Below are 25,181 nucleotides of genomic sequence, written 5' to 3'. Positions count from 1 at the left end.
ACTCACCGATAGATATAGAATGATATGGACTCGCTTTCTCCTGTTGTGCTCTTTACAACGTACACGTACGTGACTGGCTGTTGTTCTGGGGAACTACGGTAAGCTTCATAATGAAAACTTATGTGACAGACGAAATTAAGAAAGCGATCTGCTTTATCTCCTAACGCAGTGGTTCCCAACCTTTTTATAGTCCTGTACCCCTTCAAACATTCAACCTCCAGCTGCGTACCCCCTCTAGCACCAGGGTCAGCTGTACCCCCTCTAGCACCAGGGTCAGCGCCCGCTCAAATGTTTTTTTGTTGTTGCCATCATTGTAAGCACTATACGATACATTTATTAAACATAAGAATGAGTGTGACTTTTTGTCACAACCCGGCTCGTGGGAAGTGACAAAGAGCTCTTATAGGACCAGGGCACAAATAATAATCAATAATTTTGCTCTTTATTTAGACATCTTACATATAAGACCTTATTTGTTCATAAAAAATGGTGAATAATGAGAAGGATGTGCTTTAAAGAATGCCCGTAACTCTGCAATGTTGGGTTGTATTGGAGCGAGTCTCAGCCTTAAATCATTTTATAGACACAGTCTGTGCCTGTATTTTGTTTTCAGGCTAGTGAGGGCCGAGAATCCATTCTCACATAGGTACATGGTTGCAAAGGGCATCAGTGTCTTAACAGCGTGATTTGCCAAGGCAGGATAGCGCAGCCCAATCCAGAAATCACATTTGACATTTTACGTAAGCTTGAGTTCGTTTGCACGCAAAAAAAAATCGTACAATGATGGACTACCTGTGTATTGTCCTTGTTAATGCAGACAGAGAAGAGCTCCATCTTCTTAATCATAGCCTCAATTTTGTCCCGCACATTGAATATAGTTGCGGAGAGTCCCTGTAATGCTAGATTCAGATCATTCACACAGATAAGCCAGTCGTGTGGGAAACTCGTCATCATGCAAGCGGTCATGGTGACAAGTAAACATTTTGGTCAGTAAAGAAAACTTTAAGCTCGTCTTTCAGTTTAAAAAAAAGTGTCAATACATTGCTCCTTGATAACCAGCGCACTTCTGTATGTTGTAAAAGCGTTACGTGGTCGCTGCCCATATCATTGTATAATGCAGAAAATGCACGCGTTCAGGTGCCTTGCTTTAACAAAGTTAACCATTTTCACTGTAGTGTCCAAAATGTATTTCAAACTGTTATGCATTCCTTTGGCAGCAAGAGCCTCTCAGTGGATGCTGCAGTGTACCCAAGTGGCGTCGGGAGCAACTGCTTGCACGTGTGTTACTACTCTACTATGTCTCCCTGTCATGGCTTTTGCGCCATCAGTACAGATACCAACACATCTTGACCACCAAAGTCCATTTGATATCACAAAGCTGTCCAGTACTTTAAAAAATATCCTCTCCTGTTGTCCTGGTTTCCAGTGGTTTGCAGAAGATAATGTCTTCCTTAATTGACCCCCCCCCATAAACGTAACGGACATATACCAGGAGCTGTGCCAGGCCCGCCACATCTGTTGACTCATCCAGCTGTAACGCATAGAATTCACTGGCTTGTATGCGAAGCAGTAATTGTTTCAAAACATCTCCTACCATGTCACTGATACGTCGTGAAACAGTATTGTTTGATGTAGACATTGTCTGTATAGTTGTTTTGGCCTTGTCCCCCAGCATTGTCCCAGCCATATCCGCGGCAGCAGGAAGAATGAAGTCCTCATAATAGTATGGGGCTTGCCTGTCCAGCCACTCGGTAGCTCACCAAATAAGATGCTTCTAGCCCATTCTTATTAATGGTATCTGTTGCTTTTATACATGTCTAACTACTGAAAATGCATCTTAATTCTCGCTCAAAAATCGCCGTGGCTTATTTTTCATATTAGAATGTTTTGTTTCTAAATGTCTGTGCAAGAGTGAAGGTTTCATTGAGTTGTGAGATAGTACTTATGCACATATAACACACTGTGGCTGAGGAAAGGCACTACACCCAATATGAGTAATCCCCAAGTTGAATTCCCGTGAGAGAGTAACGGTTAATGTGATTGGATGTTAAATATTTGACTAGGCTACCTGTATTTGACATTGTGTTGTTATTTCGCTAGATCGTTTAATTTTATTTTTGGCAGTGAAACGAGGCTACTCAACCAAATGTAAAGCCCCGTTGGAAAATCTAAATAGACTGTTTGGGGGTACGCGTACCCCACTTTGAGAATACCTGTCCTAACGTATTGCAGAAGTTGACTGCAGGTTTTTACTTAAAAATAGCTATAAATATTCAAATGTATTCAAAAACGTCGAAGATATACACTACCGTTCAACATTTTGGGGTCACTTGGAAATGATTCATGAAAGCATACATGAAATGAGTTTCAAAATGAATAGGAAATGTAGTCAAGAGGTCGACCGGTTAATCGGAATGTCCGATTAATTAGGGCCGATTTCAAGTTTTAATAACAATCGGAAATCGGTATTTTTGGACACCGATTTGGCCGATTTTATATATATATTTTTACACCTTTATTTAATCTTTATTTAACTAGGCAAGTCAGTTAAGAACACATTCTTATTTTCAATGACGGCCTAGGAACAGTGGGTTAACTGCCTCATTCTGGGGCAGAACAACAGATTTTCACCTTGTCAGCTCGGGGGATTCAATCTTGCAACCTTACAGTTAACTAGTCCAACGCTCTAACCACCTACCTCTCATTGCACTCCACAAGGAGTCTGCCTGTTACGCAAATGCAGTAAGCCAAGGTAAGTTGCTAGCTAGCATTAAACTTATCTTATAAAAAAAAAATCAATCAATCAATCATAATCACTAGTTAACTACACATGGTTGATGATATTACTAGTTTATCTAGCGTGGCCTGCGTTGCATATAATCGATGCGGTGCGTATCGTTGCTCCAATGTGTACCTAACCATGAACATCAATGCCTTTCTTAAAATCAATACACAGAAGTATATATTTTTAAACCTGCATATTTAGCTAAAAGCAATCCAGGTTAGCAGGCGATATTAACCAGGTGAAATTGTGTCACTTCTCTTGCGTTCATTGCACGCAGAGTCAGTGTATATGCAACAGTTTGGGCCGCCTAATTTGGCAGAATTTCACCTAATTATGACATATTATTGAAGGTTGTGCAATGTAACAGGAATATTTAGACTAATGGATGCCACACCTTAGATAAAATACGGAACGGTTCGGTATTTCACTGAAAGAATAAACGTCTTGTTTTCGAGATGATAGTTTACGGATTCGACCATATTAATGACCTAAGGCTCGTATTTCTGTGTGTTATTATGTTATAACTAAGTCTATGATTTGATGGGTCAGTCTGACTGAGCGGTGGTAGGCAGCAGCAGGCTCCTAAGCATTCATTCAAACAGCACTTTCGTGCGTTTTGTCAGCAGCTCTTCGTTGTGCATCAAGCATTGCACTGTTTATGACTTCAAGCCTATCAACTCCCGAGACTAGGCTCGTGTAACTGATGTGAAATGGCTAGCTAGTTAGCGGGGTGCGCGCTAATAGTGTTTCAAACGTCACTCGCTCTGAGACTTGGAGTGGTTGTTCCCCTTGCTCTGCATGGGTAACGCTGCTTCGAGGGTGGCTGTTGTCGTTGTGTTCCTGGTTCGAGCCCAGGGAGGAGCGAGGAGAGGGACGGAAGCTATACTGTTACACTCGCAATACTAAAGAGCCTATAAGAACATCCAATAGTCAAAGGTTAATGAAATACAAATGGTATCGAGAGAAATAGTCCTATAATTCCTATAATAACTACAACCTAAAACGTATTACCTGGGAATATTGAAGACTCATGTTAAAAGGAACCACCAGCTTTCATATGTTCTCATGTTCTGAGCAATGACCCTTTTTTACATGGCACATATTGTACTTTTACTTTCTTCTCCAACACTTTGTTTTTGCATGATTTAAACCAAATTGAACATGTTTCATTATTTATTTGAAGCTAAATTGATTTTATTTATGTATTTTATTAAGTTAAAATAAGTGTTCATTCAGTATTGTTGTAATTGTCATTATTACAAATACATTTTTAAAAATAGATCGATTAATCGGTATCGGCCTTTTTTGGTCCTCCAATAATTGGTATCGGCGTTGAAAAATCATATTCGGTCGACCTCTAGTGTCCTTCAAACTTTGCTTTCGTCAAAGAATCCTCAATTTGCAGCAATTACATCCTTGCAGACCTTTGGCATTCTAGTTGTCAATTTGTTGAGGTAATCTGAAGAGATTTCACCCCATGCTTCCTGAAGCACCTCCCACAAGTTGGATTGGCTTGATGGGCACTTATTTACGTACCATACGGTCAAGGTGCTCCCACAACAGCTCAATAGGGTTGAGATCCGGTGACTGTACTGGTCACTCCATTATAGACAGAATACCAGCTGACTGCTTCTTCCCTAAATAGTTATTGCATAGTTTGGAGCTTTGCTTTGGATCATTGTCCTGTTGTAGGAGGAAATTGGCTCCAATTAAGCGCCTTCCACAGGGTATGACATGGCGTTGCAAAATGGAGTGATAGCCTTCCTTCTTCAAGATCCCTTTTACCCTGTACAAATCTTCCACTTTACCACCACCAAAGCACCCCCAGACCATCACATTGCCTCCACCATGCTTGGCAGATGGCGTCAAGAATTCCTCCAGCATCTTTTCATTTTTTCTGTCTCAAACAAATGTTCTTATTTGTGATCCAAATACATCAAACTTAGATTCGTCTATCCATAACACTTTTTTACAATCTTCCTCTGTCCAGTGTCTGTGTTCTTTTGCTCATCTTAGTCTTTTATTTTTATTGTCAAGTATGAGAAATGGCCTTCTCTTTGTAACTCTGCCTAGAAGGCCAGCATCCTGGAGTCGCCTCTTCACTGTTGACGTTGAGACTGGTGTTTTGCGGATACTATTTAATGAAGCTGCCAGTTGAGGACTTGTGAGGCATCTGTTTCTCAAACTGGACACTCTAATGTACTTGTCCTCTTGCTCAGTTGTGCACCGGGGCCTCCCACTCCTCTTTCTATTCTGGTTAGGGCCAGTTTGTCCTGTTCTTTGAAGGGAGTAGCACACAGCGTTGTACGAGATCTTCAGTTTCTTGGAAATTTCTCTCATGGAATAGCCTTAATTTCTCAGAACAAGAATACACGGATGAGTATCAGAAGAAAGTTACTTGTTTCTGGCCATTTTGAGCCTGTAATCGAACCCACAAATGCTGATGCTCCAGATACTCAGCTAGTCTAAAGAAGGCCAGTTTTATTGCTTCTTTAATCAGAACAACAGGTTTCAGCTCTGTTAACATAATTGTAAAAGGGTTTTCTAATGATCAAATTAGCCTTCTAAAATGATGAACTTGAATTAGCTAACACAATGTGCCATTGGAACACAGGAGTGATGGTTGCTGATAATGGGCCTCTGTATGCCTATGTAGATATTCCATAAAAAATCTGCTGTTTCCAGCTACAATAGTCATTTACAACATTAACAATGTCTACACTGTATTTCTGATCAATTTGATGTTATTGTAATGGACAAAAAATGTGCTTTTCTTTCAAAAACAAGGACATTTCTAAGTGACCCCAAACTTTTGAATGGGAGTGTAGTTTGACTGTATATGAAAATCATCCCATAGCTATTTCCCAATACCCCGGTGTACGGTATATACGGTATAATGTCCAATAACCAATAATATTAAGTAGAACCAAGTGGCAAATGTTTCATTGCCAGTTTTCTTTCAAAAACAAGGACATTTCTAAGTGACCCCAAACTTTTGAATGGGAGTGTAGTTTGACTGTATATGAAAATCATCCCATGGCTATTTCCCAATACCCCGGTGTACGGTATATACGGTATAATGTCCAATAACCAATAATATTAAGTAGAACCAAGTGGCAAATGTTTCATTGCCAGGAGGTGGGTTTCAATATGAATACTGTTGTTTCCACATGTGGTTTATGTTAGTGCTCTCTTGGCTATGTGTGCTATAATATGACCAATTATATGAATCATCTAATATAAGACCAATGCAATCATTTCACAGGAGACAGCGGGACACTTCATTTAATAATTAACACAGTTTGACATTTCCACTAAATGTGCTTGATGTGAATCTTACACTCCAATTCCATTCCCCAATGCCACATAGAGCACAATTAGCTTTTCCTTTGTGCAGATTTTGGACTGTGTATTCAGCACATTTTCCACTGATGTGGTCCGTGACATGTGCCACAAAGTTAAACAACAGTTTTGCATTTGACATCAAAACACTTTTCCTCTTTGTCGTAGACTTTCCGTCTCACTTGGATTCATAGTTTTGTTCCTTTGCACTTAAACCACACAGTACATGCAGCTCTGCTCCTCTCCACATTTTGCATTCAAGCCACTGAGTCACATTTGGAATTGAACCTTTAACCTGTAGCGGATCCTTCTCTGACCAATCGCTCCATCCATAATGCCTTACCACCACAACACGACAACAGTGACACATCCACAATCAACATTCTAAGGTCTGCTTCCTCTATGGCTTCATCAAGACACCTTAGTTCACCAGGCCACGAAAACAACTGAATAACATCTTGTGCTTCCCGGTAGGTCGGTCGGTTTGGGGTTGAAGGGCCAGGCTGTTCTTTGTGCTGATAAACAATGTCATACACAGCTATGAATGGCTGCATTATGGCAGATAAAACACCTCGTTTCACACTCCAGTCTTGTGATGGGCTTTATCGTGGCCAGGGCTTACTTGAAAAAGAGATGTAAATCTCAATGTGACTTCTCTGGTTAAATAAAGGATACATTTAAAAAACGGTCTCACCTCTGGCACTCAGTACCTTGGTGAACGTACAACACTGCACTCAATGTGATTTGAGTGTTTGCTAAAAGTCATAGAGGACATTTTTGGCCTATTCATGAATTAGCATTACAAATTCTGCAGGAGACCTTTCCATAAAATATTTAAGGCTCAATATCACCCGTACCTTGTCCTCTCTGCTGGATGATAACTTTACTTTATTCCCCTGATTAACAAACTTACACTAGAATTTCAGAGATGGAGTATTATCTATCGTACTTTATTTGGTAAAGGGAATTCCATTAAGATGAATGTATTGCCCAGATTTCTGTATTTGTTTCAATGTCTCCTTTTTCTACCCAAGTCTTTTTTTATTTCAGTAGCTAAACATATGTGTTAGTTTTTATGGGGCGATGGCAGTTCAAGAATACGTAAAGCATTCCACCAGAGAGAGAGAACACAGAGGATTAGCCTTTCCTAACTTTATGTATTGGGCCTCCCTGTACTGCAGCGCCAGCTGTGGCGGGCCGGGCGCACTAACCAAGGTTGCCAGGTGCACGGTGTTTCCTCCGACACATTGGTGCGGCTGGCTTCCGGGTTGGATGCGCTGTGTTAAGAAGCAGTGCGGCTTGGTTGGGTTGTGTATCGGAGAACCCATGACTTTCGACCTTTGTCTCTCCCGAGCCCGTACAGGAGTTGTAGCGATGAGACAAGATAGTAGCTACTAAAACAATTGGATACCACGAAATTGGGGAGAAAAAGGGGGTAAAAAAAATTACAATTTAAAAACTTTATGTATTATTACCGGGCAGCAAATATACAAAATATTGTTTACTGACTTTACACTCCAGAAACTGACTGGTGTCAAACAGAAACCAACTCCTGTTTCTCTTCCTCTTTGTCAGCATTAATCACCTCCATTCTTCCTCTCTTAGCTTCGTGCTACTCATCCTATCCAATTCTTATCAGTGCTCTTAAAATGTGGACTCAATTTCTTCAACACTTTAAACTCAGATTTCTCTATTCAAGGTCCTATATGTAATAATCACCTATTCCTTCCAGCTAAACTAGATTCCGCTTTTAGGCTTTTGGCCTCCTTTTGCCCTTAGAACAGCCTCAATTCCTCTGGGCATGGAGTCTACAAGGTGTTGAAAGCTTTCCACAGGGATGCTGGCCCTTGTTGACTCCAATGCTTCCCACAGTTGTATTAAGTTGGCTGGATGCCCTTTGGGTGGCTTTTAAACGGGCTTTTAAAATTCAACATTGGTGCACAATTTCTAGTTAAAATATCAAATGGACACAAAATGTGCACTTTTCCTGAAGCAACCCAATAATATTCTACTAAAGGTTAACTGTAAGTCTTCTGTGGTTCTGAAATGATTGTGGCCCTAACTTATTGGTAGCCTAGTGGTTAGAGCATTGGGCCAGTAACTGAAAGGTTGCTAGATCGAATCCCCGAGCTGACAAGGTAAAAATCTGTCATTCTGCCCCTGTAGAAGGCAGTTCATCCACTGTTCCTAGGTTGTCATTGTAAATAAGAAATTGTTCTTAACTGACTTGCCTAGTTAAATAAATGTAAAATATATATATAATAATATTGACCATGTAATGCTTAGTTCTGGTGTAGAGGCTATACCCTTACAGGAATCACATGATCTCACTTCTCTGTATGTTGCTGCAGAGTTACTAGTGGAAGGAAATTAATTTGCACAACTGAATGCATTCAACCAAAATGTGTCTTCTGCATTTAACTCTGAATCAGAGAGGTGTGGGGGGGCTGTCTTATTTGACGTCCATGTCGTCGGCACCCGGGGAGCAAGTGTTGTTGGGGGTTTTCCTGCCTTGCTCAAAGGCAGAATGGTTGATTTTACCACCTTGCTGGCTCAGGGATTTAACCTTTGTGTTACTGACCCAACGCTCTTAACCACTAGGCTACCTGCCACCACTGGAGAGAGAGAGAGAAGAGTGCCAATAATGTAACAGGATTGACCATAACAGGGTTGAGGTTTTCATCTTAAATCAACCATGAATCAGCAATATTTAGCTAATTTGATTTATTTGGTTTCATGTTCTCCTTGAGTATCATCCTTCATATTACACAGCCAAATAGCAGTACCAGTTGCTTGTTGAAACATGGGTTTGGTTAACCAAACCCTGTGCTGTAGCTGTCCATCACTGTAGACTGGCCCAGGGCCAGCCTCATAAAGGTGTAAGGCAGCCTGGGTCAGACAGCACACCTTCCTCAGTGTAATCATGTGTCCATCTGTCAGACCCTGCCAGCTCCCCTCTCTCCTCTCTAACAGAGTTTCCCTGTTACCACCCTCCTCTCGCCATGATCACTGATACCCTTTGGACCCCCACACGCTAACACACACACATACACACACAGCAGCATAGAGCATGCACTACACATCCCATTTCCTTCCCTGAGCTTTTAACACATTGAAGGAATGTTTTACATTGGTGCCACTGATCACTATACATGTTAAGATACACCAATCATGATGGGTGATTTATGACAACATCAATTCTCAAATTCAGTAGCATCTTAAATGCAGTGTTCTTTTGAAATTTGTTGCAGTTAAGCAATAAGTAAATCTGGTTTCTCAGAGACTAACTACAGCCTGACGGGTTTGTTCATTCAAACCAGAAAAGTTGTGTCAGACTCGATTTTCCATGTCTGTTCTGAGGCTATTTGTTTTTGGAACTCATTGAAATGTATCATATTTCTCGTCTGCCCCGTCCATCCCTCCCTTCCCTCTCTTTCTGCCTCTAACAGGATTTAGCATATCAATGGCAGATTAGTTAGTTTAACAAAGGCTTACCGTGGTGAAGCTCTTTTCCACTCTGCTTTCTAGTGTGCCGCACGGACCTCACACATTGATTCGTCATGTTGGTGTCTTTGGTGTGTGTGTGTGGTCGCCTGCATGCCTTTGTGCAGGGTAGGGCTGAATGGTTGTGTGCTGTTAGCCCCACAGTGTGTGTTGATTACAAAGGCCATGCTTAGTCACTATGGGACCTGACCCAAGATGTGTGTGCCATTTCTCTAACCAGCCTGGATGCCACTCTGTTATGTTAGTCATCTTTATTGCCTAACAACAACACAGCTACAATAGAGCTTGCCAATGCAAGTGCCTCAGTGCAACCAATCAATATGCTCAATATACTGTATGTATGTGTATATATATATATATATATATATATATATATATATATATATATAATCAATATATTTACAGTACTAGTCAAAAGTTTGGACACCGACTCATTCCAGATTGTTTTGCTTTATTTGGACTATTTTCAAGATTGTAGAATCATCATTAAAGTCATTAAAACTATGAAATAACACATGGAATCATGTAGTAACCAAATAAGTGTGAAACAAATCAAAATATATTATATTTGAGATTCTTCAATGTTGCCACCCTTTGCCTTGATGACAGAGTAGGTGAACGGATGATCTCCGCATGTGTGGTTCCCACTGTGAAGCATGGAGGAGGTGTGGGGGTTCTTTGCTGGTGACACTGTCTGTGATTTATTTAGAATTCAAGGCACACTTAACCAGCATGGCGACCACAGCATTCTGCAGCAATATGCCATCCCATCTGGTTTGCACTTAGTGGGACTATTATTTGTTTTTCAACAGGACAATGACACAGCAGACCTCCAGGCTGTGTAAGGGCTATTTGCGCAGCATTTGTGGGAACTCCTTCAAGACTGTTGGAAAATCATTCCAGGTGAAGCTGGTTGAGAGAATGCCAATAGTGTGCAAAGCTGTCATCAAGGCAAAGAGTGGCTACTTTGAAGAATCTAAAATCTATCTTTTGATTTGTTTAATACTTTTTTGGTTACTACATGATTCCATATGTGTTATTTCATAGTTTTGATGTCTTCACTATTATTCTACAATGTAGAAAATAGTAAAAATAAAGAAAAACTTTTGAATGAGTAGGTGTGTCCAAACTTTTGAATGGTACTGTATACACAATCAATATATGATATATGCCATTCAGCAGAAGCGTTCATCTAAAGTTCCTTATAGTCATGCAAATAGTCAAGCATAAATTTAACAATCACCAGGCTATACCCCATTTTGGATCTATTAAGTACAGTAATACTACCCAGCCCTCTATAGGGTCAATGGAGATAGTCCGGGTACCTATTTGGTGGACTATTTAGCAGTCTTATGGCTTGGGGGTAAAAGCTGTACAGGATCCTGTTGGTTCCAGACTTGGTGCATCGGTACTGCTTACCATGTGGTAGCTGAGAGAACAGTTTAAGACTTGATAGGCTGGAGTCTTTGTCCATTTTTTTGGCCTTTCTCTGACACTGCCTGGTATAGAGGTCCTGGATGTCCGGAAGCTGGTGTACCGGGCCGTGTACTGGTGTACTGGGCCGTACGCACTACACTCTGTAGCGGCTTGCGGTTAGATGCCAAGCAGTTGCCATACCAGGTGGTGACGCAGCCAGTCAAGATGCTCCCAATGGTGCAGCTGTAGAACATTTTGAGGACCTGAGGGCCCATGACAAATCTTTTCAGCCTCCTGGGGGGGAGAGGTGTTGTCGTGCCTTTTTCATGACTGTGTTAGTGTTAATTCCTTAGTGATGTGGACACCGACCTGATCCACTACTCTCCAGAGCCCTCTACCCAGCCTCCAACCCAGCCCTCTCCAGAGCCCCCTACCCAGCCCTCTTCAGAGCCCCCTCCAGAGCCCTCTACCCAGCCCCCTCCAGAGCCCTCACCCAGCCCTCTACCCAGCCCTCTACTCAGCCCTCTCCAGAGCCCTTGCCCTCTCCAGGGCCCTTGCCCTCTCCAGAGCCCTCTCCACAGCCCTCTACCTTGCCCTCTCCACAACCCTCTACCTTGCCCTCTCCACAGCCCTCTACCTTTCCCTCTCCAGAGCCCTCTCCACAGCCCTCTACCCAGCCCTCTCCAGAGCTCTCTACCCAGCCCTCTCCAGAGCCCTCTACCCAGCCCTCTCCAGAGCTTTCTACCCAGCCCTCTCCACAGCTCTCTACCCAGCCCTCTACATAGCCCTCTACCCAGCTCTCTTCACAGCCCTCTACCCAGCCCTCTACCCAGCCCTCTACACAGCTCTCTCCACAGCCCTCTACCCAGCTCTCTCCACAGCTCTCTCTACAGCCCTCTACCCAGCTCTCTCTACAGCCCTCTCCACAGCCCTCTACCCAGCTCTCTCCACAGCCCTATACCCAGCTCTCTCCACAGCCCTCTACCCAGCCCTTTCCCCAATACAGAACTGTACCAATCTGTAGACCTGAGCTGCATTCAGCTGGAATGGGAACTACGTGCAGTAGAAAGTGTTGCAGTAAATGCCAACAGGAGGTGAATCCAGCTGGCCAGGTCTCAGAGCAGGGCAGAAGGGGGAGTGGAGGGGGATGGTCCCGGGGCCCCGGGTCTGGAGATTAGGAATGTAAGACGTATTGAGGAAAACCTCACCCTGACAATGCTAGAGCCATGCAATGAAGCACTTCAAAGTATGACTTAGGATGTCTCTTGTTTTGGAAACATGAAGCTGTGTAAAGGTACACGTTCTTGATGTTGTTTAGTAATGTCTACATTTGGATAAACACCAAGCCTAGTGAAGTGGTATCCTGTGGAAAGCAGGACAGCTATCATAAGATCCCTACCCACTGCGCTCTCCTCGCTCTCACACCCTCCTTTCAGCTCCCTGTCTTCACAGCCAGGGCCAACACGGCAACACACACACACACACACAGAGGCTTTGCGGTCACTTCTCCCCACCGGGGAATCTTATCTCTTTGTTCTCTGCTCTCCGCAGGACCCCAGCTTATCTCAGCTACATTAAAGCCAGAGGCAGTAGCCCTAACACTGGGGTCATTGTTATGGTGTGTGTGAGCACCCTCCCTCTCCCTTTTCCCAGCCTTCTCAGCCCTTCTTCCCACTAGATGCATCTAGAAGCCTAGTACTGGCCATGGGTGGATTAGGCTAGACAGACCAAAAGCATAGCGATGCTTCAGTCTATGGACCTTCATCAGACTGAATCAGGCTTACAGGAGGAGATGCAGACTGGTCTACTGTGTATAAAGGCAGACTAGATGCAAGGACTACCCCCTCAGATTAGAGCCAGAGCCTAGGCCAGCCGGGAGCGCTGGATGATCATGCAGTTATGTAAGGCAGCTGCTAACAGACAGAGCCTTTCATGTTCCATATGCATTAGGCATAATGGAGGCCTTTTAAACACAGGAGTTTATCAGTGTTTACATGACTGGGCCATTTAATGGCCTTCAGCAAGGCTCTGCTCTGCTGCTCTGGGAACTAGGCACATTGAATGTGCTGTTTAGGGGGGGGGGGGGTGTATAATAATGTGTATGTAAGGGTTAATTCAGTACAGTAATTCTGGTTGATGCTCATTTAAAAGCAGTTTGCATAGTTTGTCAGTGTAGTCCCTAACCCTGTCCTCTTTCCTGGTGTCCTCTTTCCTGGTGTCCTCTTTCCTGGTGTCCTCTTTCCTGGTGTCCTCTTTCCTGGTGTCCTCTTTCCTGGTGTCCTCTTTCCTGGTGTCCTCTTTCCTGGTGTCCTCTTTCCTGGTGTCCTCTTTCCTGGTGTCCTCTTTCCTGGTGTCCTCTTTCCTGGTGTTCTCTTTCCTGGTGTCCTCTTTCCTGGTGTCCTCTTTCCTGGTGTCCTCTTTCCTGGTGTCCTCTTTCCTGGTGTCCTCTTTCCTGGTGTTCTCTTTCCTGGTGTTCTCTTTCCTGGTGTCCTCTTTCCTGGTGTCCTCTTTCCTGGTGTCAGCCTGCAGCCGTGGCTCCACCACCCTGGAGAGAAGCATTTTAGGAGCTCCAGCTGTTCTCCTCTCTGCTGTATCGTGTGCCAACCCTGGTGCCCGTGGGCCTCATTGGCCGTTGTGTTACTGCTCACATTGTTCCGTGGGCATTGTGTGTGACCCTGACAGGGAAGCAGCTGTGTTAGGTGAGCCTGCCAGAGCAGCCATGTTGGCAGGGAGAAGCAGCTCTGTAGGGGGCCTCCGCCAGGGGCCCGCTTTGATGAGCGCCACACAGGATGGCCCCCTACATCCATCCATCCCTTCTTTGGCTCTCTTCCGCCCTGACAGCCCCTATCGACCCTTACATCTGAATATGACACACTGCTGATGAAGGTAGGCTTATCTTGACTGGCTGGCTGACTGGCTGACTGGAAGAAGGGTTGGGGAAACACACTTTATCATTTCATGAAGGGAGAGATGAGAGGAGTAAAAAACGGCATTGCTGCCCTTCACAGAAACTGGGCATCGTTTTCCTGCCAGACAGAGGACATGACCTCCCCTGCGAGGGAAGACGGTGAGTGAGAGATCCATGGTTACAGTGTCATACAGTGTAGTCAGGCATAGCAAGAGACAGGCTACTTTTCTTATACAGAACTCCATGTCCAGTGGAAATGTTGGACTGAGAAACCTCAGGAAGGTTGTGAAATGTCCACTTTGCTACATGACACCACAATGGATGTGTGTATGAAAAGAAGATATGCTGTAGCCAGGTGAGCGGGTGTGCGGACGCCAGTGATTTAGTGAGTGTGTGCATGTATGTGTGTATAACCTGTGTGTGTTTAACCTTTGTGTCTTGACACGAGCAGTGGAAGTTGTGTGGAAACTGTGGGTCTGGGACCAGGAAGTGACTCAGTATTGACTTGGCTTACTTCCTGGCTGTGTTGCAGGACGCTGCTGCTCCTCTGTCACTCCTCTCAGGATGTTAACCCCTCCTCCCCTATCCTCTCCTCTCCTGTTTCCTTCACTGCTTGCTGTCTGATGGCCTGGGCCATTATCTGAGAGTCCAGAGCATTACCTGGCCCAGCCCTGACGGACTGCCAAGCTGGAGGTTACATCACAGCTACTGGAGAGCATTGTTGAAGTGAGCTCACCTCAGACTGTCTGCTGAGAACCAAGGCTAGCAAGACAGTTCTGTATTTTCTAGCAGATGCTTAGTTGTCATTTTGCTCCTAATGCTGCTGGATAGAATTTCTGCAATAGTTAAATGATTACTGACAGTCGGTAACTATTCCACATCGTCGACTAGAAAAGTTATTACAATGTTATTACAATGGCTATGTCAGTGCGGTTTTGATATAAATGTTTCATTATCAATAGCCTCCACCTAATGGCACTCTGCCTACTTGTATTGCTGTATGGAGAAGAGCAGCATGCTATATTGATTAGCCATTTGATAGTTTTTTCCTTCCACTGTAATCAGTGCATTCCACTGTTTCAGGGGATAAAGGTGTTTGAATGTGAGCTCTCTTCCTGAGCCAGTGTGTTTTTGAATTCTCCTCCATCCTCCACGTTGACTGCTGACGTGAGCCACAGGAAGTAGTTAATGGGAGCAGGAGTGTGTGTGTGTGACTCATTGTAGCTTGGGTGGATGAAACAGCTGTGTTTCCCTCTCTCTCTCTCTCTGTGGTGATATTCAGCCGAGTGTTCATTCCACACACACCCCCGTTCCATTCCTACACCACAGGCTTGCTGGCTCTGGCTATGATGACTGTATAAAGGCAGCCATTACTCCGTGAGTCAGAGAAGGAGCTCTATACAGTACTGTATACAATATAAACGTATATTTATCAGATGGGGGCCAACCATAAATTAGTAGCACTTGTCCAGTAAATATGGCAAACCGCATTGAACATAATCATAAATGTCCCCAAACCACATGAGAAGGGAAAAATAAAGAGTAAACAACTGTTGAATGAATATTAAGACAGGGTCTTGATCAGCTGGTGCCAATTTCAAAAAGTGTATATGAGTTATTGTGTGTATATTGTTGGTCGAGCCAGTATATTATATGTGTTCCAGCCATTGCGTTCTGGATATAGTGGATACTCACAAGCGTTTTTCTGTTTTTTCCTCGCCAGTTCCCGGAGTGTGGCTTCTTTGGCATGTATGACAAGATCCTGCTCTTCCGCCATGACCTGACCTCTGAGAACATCCTCCAGAGGCTGACGTCAGCAGAAGATATCCATGAGGGAGATCTGATAGAGGTGGTGCTTTCTGGTGAGTAGTTCTGAACTGGGTTCAACCCTAACAGCTTTTATTAACATTTTGACTTTAGGCTATATGTACTAATTTAGTAAACAACATTTTCTGTAATTCAAACCTGTGTGTTGTACAGTGCTGTTTCACGCCTATCTAAAGCTCACCTCCAGAGAGACAGGTGGCTAGTTTCCCCTCTCTTTTCCGGTCACAGATTATTTCAGTTTCCTGCTGACTATTGAGTCTAACAAACACTGGCTCGTAAAGGCATTCTTTTCGGTTCCATCTGTCTTCATTGGGAAGCACCTCACAGTTCCACCACCTCGACTGTACATCCCCCTCCTCCCTCTCTCTCTCTCCGGGGTAGAACTAGAAGCATTGTCTGCATGGATCCAGACATGAAATAACTCTGTGTCCGGATGGATCTGATCTGCTGGTGTTTAGCAGTGAGCCCCAAATGAGTGTATCCAGGAGACCTCTGTCTCCTTCCCTCTGGGTTCAGACGGTTGACAGGTTTCAGCCTCAGTGTTGCACCTGGATGGCTGTGTGAGGTCAGAGTATTGTCACATCCTCAAGCTCTACATCCACCCTGCTTCCTCGTCTTAGCCTTGTAGTTGGTCTGCATATGCTGAGGAGATCTACATGTGTCAAACTGGTGCAATGCAAGCTCCGATATGCTTTGCTGTTCTAGTCTGGCACACTGAAAATAGGAATTTTTAAAATCATACTATTTATCCTTCCCTTAGTTGCTTCTAATTTACATGAATTAAATACTTTAAAGACACCATTGATTCCTATAAATTATTTGAGACCTGTTGTTCAGTTCTGTGGCTGTGAGAGACAAACAGCGCAGGGTTCTCTTGGCGCTGGACTCAAAGGGCCTGGCTTGTTTTCTCTGCAGTAAGTGATTGTAGTGGACCCACTGAGTATTAACATGCTGGGCTGTGCAGGGCGGCACTGGAAATAGTGGACAGGCCATCCCTAACCAGGGGGTTGGACATGGAGAGAGGGCTGTTTGGTCCAAGAATCCCACTCGCTGTTTGTTTCTCACTCAGCATCCCTCTTATTTGACAGGATATGGCATACAAAATGGATGTATATATTTGTTTTATAGCACTTTTAGTCGCCGATGAATGTTATAGACTATAACTTCTGAATTATGCCTGATGGACACTTGTGATGCCTGATTAGTCAAAAATGAAAACAAACAGACATCACATTGATGTCAGGCCTGCTGCTTGTGAAAAACTCTTTATTGGCTCAATCTTCTATGGTGTTTGATGCAAAACATCTCAACAACCATTTCATAAAGTTGAGTCCGTTAATAGGCTGTGCGTTTTTTTTCCTCGATGTGTTTGAAAAGCCCATGAATGCCTTCTTTCATGTGTTTTTTTGCCAGGGAGCTATGACCAGTGTGGTGGCATGTGACTTTCTTCAGTTCTTTTTACGCTTTGAAGTTCGACTCACGGCCGAGTTCATTAGCAACTAAATGAATCTATATAGCTAGTTAATGAAATATATATTATTCATATGGAGGTGCTGTGTGTCCATATGCATCATTTTAACATGGAAATCAACAGTGCTGCTTTTTAAGCTTGGACCTTTAGATTTGACCTGCAGTAGAAAGTCATAAGGTGATCTGTGGAGGCCCCACTATCGCTCATCTGTCTTCCTCCCCGCAGCCATCTGTTTTGCTCTCCCTTTCTTCCTGGTGTCTCTTTCTCTCTCTTATCTTCCAAAGAATGTTCTCTCTTCCAGGTATTTGGGGATTGTCAGTAAAGTTAATTTTATTCCCTAAGTGGATAGATGTCACATTTGTTGTTCAGAGCTGCATCTCGTCACGGCAACAGCTACTGAGAATGTCCCTGGTGCATCCTTCATTGAATACTGGTATGTCAACTTGGTCTTATTGTAAACCTGGATCAGAAAAAAAACACACAAATAATTTGTGACATTACACAGGGTTTTCCACCTAAATTCTGGCGTAAAAGATTATGATTCCCTTGTTGGTCAATGGGAAAACCACAACAGCATAAATGATTGCAAAAGAACTGTGAGAAAGAGATTGATCTCTTTTCTCTCCAGTGCTGGGGGATGCAGTCACACATGTTTGGTAGCGAATAGCGATCTCTTATTCACATCTTGGATGAGTCACTCCTGTGAACTAACTGTCCCTTCCAAGAATGACCTCACTCATATACCTCCAACACAAACCACAGCAGCAGATGGAGAAAAGTTCCCTGAGTAATGGCTGGGCCTACCTTGTGTTTCAGTCCAGATAGGAAACAAACCAAACCATACTATGAACTAGCTTATTAAAGAGCATCATTATCATGGGATGTGGTCTTCTCTGGTCCTGTTCTGTTGAATGAGACAGTCTGTCTCAGTGGTCTTTAGTGTGCTCTGTAATGCCATACCACTCTGAAACAGGTGATGTTGTAGACAACCCTGTAGCCTGTTGTTAGTTTCTGCTGTACCGCCTCCTACTGTAAGTAGCTGTTATAGCACTGAGCTGTTAATGGGATGTTATAGCACTGGGCTGTTAATGGGATGTTATAGCGCTGGGCTGTTAATGGGATGTTATAGCGCTGGGCTGTTAATGGGATGTTATAGAGCTGAGATGTTAATGGGATGTTATAGCACTGAGCTGTTAATGGGATGTTATAGCACTGAGCTGTTAATGGGATGTTATAGCACTGAGCTGTTAATGGGATGTTATAGCACTGAGCTGTTAATGGGATGTTATAGCACTGAGCTGTTAATGGGATGTTATAGCACTGAGCTGTTAATGGGATGTTATAGCACTGAGCTGTTAATGGGATGTTATAGCACTGAGCTGTTAATGGGATGTTATAGCACTGAGCTGTTAATGGGATGTTATAGCACTGAGCTGTTAATGGGATGTTATAGCACTGAGCTGTTAATGGGATGTTATAGCACTGAGCTGTTAAAATCAAATCAAATCAAATTTTATTTGTCACATACACATGGTTAGCAGATGTTAATGCGAGTGTAGCGAAATGCTTGTGCTTCTAGTTCCGACAATGCAGTAATAACGAACAAGTAATCTAACTAACAATTCCAAAAAACTACTGTCTTATACACAGTGTAAGGGGATAAAGAATATGTACATAAGGATATATGAGTGAGTGATGGTACAGAGCAGCATAGGCAAGATACAGTAGATGATATCGAGTACAGTATAACATATGAGATGAGTATGTAAACAAAGTGGCATAGTTAAAGTGGCTAGTGATACATGTATTACATAAAGATGCAGTAGATGATATAGAGTACAGTATATACGTATGCATATGAGATGAATAATGTAGGGTAAGTAACATTATATAAGGTAGCATTGTTTAAAGTGGCTAGTGATATATTTACATCATTTCCCATCAATTCCCATTATTAAAGTGGCTGGTGTTGAGTCAGTGTCATTGACAGTGTGTTGGCAGCAGCCACTCAATGTTAGTGGTGGCTGTTTAACAGTCTGATGGCCTTGAGATAGAAGCTGTTTTTCAGTCTCTCGGTCCCAGCTTTGATGCACCTGTACTCACCTCGCCTTCTGGATGACAGCGGGGTGAACAGGCAGTGGCTCGGGTGGTTGATGTCCTTGATGATCTTTATGGCCTTCCTGTAGCATCGGGTGGTGTAGGTGTCCTGGAGGGCAGGTAGTTTGCCCCCGGTGATGCGTTGTGCAGACCTCACTACCCTCTGGAGAGCCTTACGGTTGAGGGCGGTGCAGTTGCCATACCAGGCGGTGATACAGCCCGCCAGGATGTTATAGCACTGAGATGTTATAGCACTGAGCTGTTAATGGGATGTTATAGCACTGAGATGTTAATGGGATGTTAAAGCACTGAGCTGTTAATGGGATGTTATAGCACTGAGCTGTTAATGGGATGTTATAGCACTGAGATGTTATAGCACTGAGCCCTAGTGAGAGAAACCACGACCTCGGAGCAGAACAGCTTTCCCCTCCAGCATCTCTTACTGTACATAACTGCCTGTTCTAAGTTACTTCCCAGGTCAGACTCTCTGATATGGATGCATTCTATGTGAACAGTTTGTTCCCTAGATCTGAGTTATAGTTTGTTTTATGCACACAGACATACCAATAACACAAGTGCTGATGGTCCAGTAAATCATCTGACTATTATCGGCTGACAAAACAGCATAAAATGCCTTTACATTACAGTGAACACTCAGGGCTCTTTTTTAACAAACTAACGCAGTGGTACATTTTTGCGATAGCGCTATAGGTCCAGGACTGTCAGAAATATTTTTGCTGTTTTGACTTCAGGAATTATGGGCCCAGTAGGTGGCGGTGGCGCGAAAAGGCTGGGTTTTGATGAATAAACAGTGTCTCCTCACTGGCCAATCCGAACGTGCTCCTTGGCTAAATATGTGGTTGCTTCAAGTTGCGTATTTATGGTATTTTATGTACTGCGTTGTCATCAATTCCAGTGTAGTCCATAATAGCCTAGTTTGGTAAATAAAATAACTAAAAGCATCTCTGCTAAATATGTTGAACATGTTTTCAGTCCACATTGTTCGAAGTAATTGCTTGGTTTCAATATGGAAATATATTGTTAAAACATAGCATTTACACTGATATAGGGGCTAGCCTACTATACATTGCATTATGGTTGAGCCATGGATATGCCAAACATTGTCAATAAGCAAGATTAAATTCACTATTGATAAAGCCTAAAATGAGAGTGAATAATTCTAATCGAAACGACTAGTTTAAAATAGGCTGTCTAAATACAGTTACAGGCGCCATAATTTCTCCCTGTAGGCATATAATATTAAGGCAACGCAGACAATGGAGGGTTTTACGCAGATCCACACTTTTCACAGAATCTGAAAAAGAGAATATTAAGATAATGTCCCAAATACAGTATAATGTTTAAAAAACGTAATGGAACCATCTTACAGATGTCATTCACACTTCTCCAGAAATAGCAGACGGCTCCTAAATTCCATTGCATGCGAGCTGGTTTTTAATCAAATTAAACGAAAAATAAGCAATCAATTTTTTTAAACAACAATAATATTTGTAAATAGCTTGGTCAGAAGCTATGGAACAAGAGAGGATATGTGTTTTTTGTACCTGTAACCCTTGTAGTTATAAACATAAAGAACAAAAGGTTTTTCTCATTTGGGTCTCATCTAATTAAAAATCAACCAAGTAGAGACCTATAGCCTCCCCTGCCTCAATGAAGGCTGTTTTTTTGTTTGCCAAGTAGCCAAGCCTATCAATGAAGGTTTTGGCTCGTGAGACTGCTTTGAAATAAATCTTAATCAACAAGCTTTATTAAAAGATCAAGTTTGGGAGCAGTCACTCCTCTCTTGTTTATTTTTTTAACTAGCTCAAGGGCACTGTGCGTCACGGCTGGATAGGTTGTGCTCCCGCTCACAAAATCCATGCTATTACCAACCGTGTTACCGCTAAGACCTGCTTTTCGTTGTTCTTAAAGGACACACCTCAAATGTTGCCACTCCGCCCACATCAGTGCAAGCGAGCTGATATTAGACAGGTACATTTCTGAACCTGGTGAATGGGGTGGAAAACACAAGAGCGGCAGTTTTTACATGCTGAAGTTGAAAACAAGTGAGCGTTTAGCACTTCAGCCGAAAATGGAGCCCGAAACCTCGGACAATAACGGACAATAACGGACAATAAAAGGCCATTCTAAAATGTGCAGTTTTGTTACACAACACAATGCCACAGACGTCTCAAGTTTTGAGGGAGCATGCAATTGGCATGCTGAATGTAGGGATGTCCACCAAAGCTGTTGCCAGATCATTTAATGTTAATTTCTCTACCATAAGCCACCTCCAATGTCATTTTAGAGAATTTGGCAGTATGTCCAACCGGCCTCACAGCCGCAGACCAAGTGTGACCATGCCAGCCCAGGACCTCCACATCCAGCTTCTTCACTGCGGCATCGTCTGGGATCCTCTGTAATAAAGCCCTTTTGTAGATAAAACCCATTCTGATTGGCTGGGCCTGGTTCCCCATCCATGGCTGCACCCCTGCCCAGTCATGTTAAATCCATATATTAGGGCCTAATGAATGTATTTCAATTGACTGATTTCCTTACATGAACTGTAACTCAGCAAAATCTTTGAAGTTGTTGCATTTATATTTTTGTTAAATTTAATTGTTATTTAATTTTTTTGTAATTCTCATTATTTGGTTTCAGGGTTTTTATGTTTGAAATGTATTTGTTTTGCTTTAGTTTTGTTTGCCATGTTCTTGTTTTTAAGTTGTGTCTGAATTGCAGCTTTAGCAACAGTAGAGGACTTCCAGATCCGCCCCCATGCCCTCTATGTCCACTCTTACAAAGCCCCCACCTTCTGTGACTACTGTGGGGAGATGCTATGGGGCCTCGTCCGGCAGGGGCTCAAATGTGAAGGTAAGCACACACGCATACACACACACACACACACACACACATCAAGCTCTCTCTCACATCAAGGCTGGGGTGCACTGTGAACCGAAAGCCAAGGTGTTAAATGTTTACCCGACTCGTACACTCATACACACACAAATCCAGCATGCCCTTCTCTTGGTCCATTCTGAGAGGTACATTAAGGCTGGTAGCACTGTGCAGCAGTAAGCCTCAGTGGAGTGTGTGACTTCCTCTCATTACTAAAGAAGGTCTTTGAAGAGATGGCCGGCCTGGCCTGTTTGAATTGAGCCCAGTGTGCTGATGCCAAGCGTTGGACTCAGCCTTCAAAGGCCCTTTAGAAAGCATGTGCTGCTGCTCTACTCTAACCCTCTCCGATGGATGCAGCCTGTCCCTCAGTACAACACAACCTGCCTCAGGGCCAGCCGGGACAGGAATGCAACAGGCACTCCAATAGGATGAAAGCTTTGGACTGGTATACCTAGTCAAATTGCAATTAAATGTGGAATTGTGGAATGTAGAATTGTATGTGATTTGTGACTATTGGATCAGATCTATTTTATTCCATGCTATGTCTTTGAAAAGCATTTGAAGCTTTCTATGAGGAAGGATGAGATCAAATGACTGCATGTAGAGCCCTCATGTGGACGTTTAAGAGAATGAAGCTGGTGGGTAGAATCAAAGTTGTGCTTTTCTACCGTATTAATTTACTTAGTTTCCTTCCTAAGACGTGTTAACATATCACAAATATGTCTTAATACATGTCTTAAGATGTCTCAAGATGGCTGGGTATGAAATGTTGCTGAGTATCAAGCCCAACGCTGACATCCAAAGTCTGTTTCATACAGTCGTGGCCAAATGTTTTGAGAATGACACAAATATTAATTTCCACAAAGTTTGCTGCTTCAGTGTCTATATATTTTTTTTGTCAGATGTTACTATGGAATACTGAATTATAATTACAAGCATTTCATAAGTGTCAAAGGCTTTTATTGACAATTACATGAAGTTGATGCAGAGTCAATATCTGCAGTGTTGACCCTTCTTTTTCAAGACCTCTGCAATCCGCCCTGGCATGCTGTCAATTAACTTCTGGGCCACATCCTGACAGATGGCAGCCCATTATTGCATAATCAATGCTTGGGAGTTTGTCAGAATTTGTGGGTTTTTGTTTGTCCACTCGCCTCTTGAGGATTGACCACAAGTTCTCAATGGGATTAAGGTCTGGGGAGTTTCCTGGCCATGGACCTAAAATACCGATGTTTTGTTCCCCGAGCCAATTAGTTATCACTTTTGCCTTATGGCAAGGTGCTCCATCATGCTGGAAAAGGCATTATTCGTTACCAAACTGATCCTGGATGGTTGGGAGAAGTTGCTCTCGGAGGATGTGGTGGTATCATTCTTTATTCATGGCTGTTTTTCTTAGGCAAAATTGTGAGTGAGCCCACTCCCATGGCTGAGAAGCAACCCCACACATGAATGGTCTCAGGATGCTTTACTGTTGGCATGACACAGGACTCTGATGGTAGCGCTCACCTTATCTTCTCTGGACAAGATTTTTTCCGGATGCCCCAAACAATCGGAAAGGGGATTCATCAGAGAAAATGACTTTACCCCAGTCCTCAGCAGTCCAATCCCTGTACCTTTTGCAGAATATCAGTCTGTCTCTGATGTTTTTCTTGGAGAGAAGTGGCTTCTTTGCTGCCCTTCTTGACACTAGGCCATCCTCCAAAAGTCTTCGCCTCACTGTGCGTGCAGATGCACTCACACCTGCCTGCTGCCATTCCTGAGCAAGCTCTGTACTGGTGGTGCCCCGATCCCGCAACTGAATCAACTTTAGGATACGGTCCTGGCGCTTGCTGGACTTTCTTGGGCGCCCTGACGCCTTCTTCACAACAATTGAACCGCCCTCCTTGGAGTTCTTTATGATCCGATAAATGGTTGATTTCGGTGCAATCTTACTGGCAGCAATATCCTTGCCTGTGAATCCCTTTTTGTGCAAAGCAATGATGACCGCACGTGTTTCCTTGCAGGTAACCATGGTTGACAGAGGAAGAACAATGATTCCAAACACCACCCTCATTTTGAAGCTTCCAGTCTGTTATTTAAACTCGATCAGCATGACAGAGTGATCTCCAGCCTTGTCCTCGTCAATACACACACCTATGTTAACGAGAGAATCACTGACATGATGTCAGCTGGTCCTTTTGTGGCAGGGCTGAAATGCAGTGGAAATGTGGTTTTGAGATTCAGTTAATTTGCATGGCAAAGAGGGACTTTGCAATTCATCTGATCACTCTTCATAACATTCTGGAGTATATGCAAATTGCCATCATACAAACTGAGGAAGCAGACTTGGTGAAAATTAATATTTGTGTCATTCTCAAAACCTTTGGCCACCACTGTATAGCCTGTACTGTACAATATGTGTTTTGTTCTTCATGTGTAATTAGTGACCACTGTGTCCTGTGTACTTCTAGGTTGTGGGCTGAACTACCACAAGCGCTGCGCCTTTAAGATACCCAACAACTGCAGTGGGGTGAGGAAGAGACGTCTGTCCAACGTGTCCCTGCCGGGCTCTTCGCTCTCAGTCCCCCGGCCCCTCCCCGGTCCCACTGAACATGCGGTGGTATTCCCGGAGGAGGTAAGACCTGTGCTTCCATTGGTGTAGAGAGATGTTCTGTGGTAAAGATACATTCTGCACAATACAAAAAGCTTTAAGACCCTGTGAAAGTGGCTATGTAAACACAATCCCTTATAAAGTTACACCCAAGCACAGTTCATTGCTTGCAAGGCGGCAACGTTGTCCGTCTACGCCCCTTGTGAAAGTACCATAGGATTTTAATCTTCAGTACAGTTACTAACCAGTTCTATGTGATTGGCTTAAAATTTTGTTCACTTTTGACGTAATCTAACTGTCATTCCGATTTAGACATATTTGTCAGTTGGCAATAAATGAACTA

General features: G+C 43.3%; 1 protein-coding gene across 3 annotated transcripts in view; it reads left to right on the top strand.

Annotated features, from left to right (window-relative positions):
- The window catches only part of LOC109894596 (serine/threonine-protein kinase D3), a 69,425-nt gene that overhangs the window by 23,987 nt on the left and 20,257 nt on the right, over window positions 1-25,181 (top strand). For all 3 annotated transcript variants that reach the window (XM_031829059.1, XM_031829058.1, XM_031829057.1), the window contains exons 3-5: window positions 15,679-15,817; window positions 22,093-22,224; window positions 24,699-24,862. In XM_031829059.1, coding sequence (XP_031684919.1) covers window positions 15,679-15,817; window positions 22,093-22,224; window positions 24,699-24,862 — 435 coding nt within the window. The remainder of the gene's footprint in view (window positions 1-15,678; window positions 15,818-22,092; window positions 22,225-24,698; window positions 24,863-25,181) is intronic.

The sequence above is a fragment of the Oncorhynchus kisutch genome, linkage group LG7 (assembly GCF_002021735.2).
Source record: "Oncorhynchus kisutch isolate 150728-3 linkage group LG7, Okis_V2, whole genome shotgun sequence".
NCBI lineage: Eukaryota > Metazoa > Chordata > Actinopteri > Salmoniformes > Salmonidae > Oncorhynchus > Oncorhynchus kisutch.
Note: the sequence above shows the minus strand (reverse complement) of the source record. Positions and strands in the feature narration are given on the sequence as shown.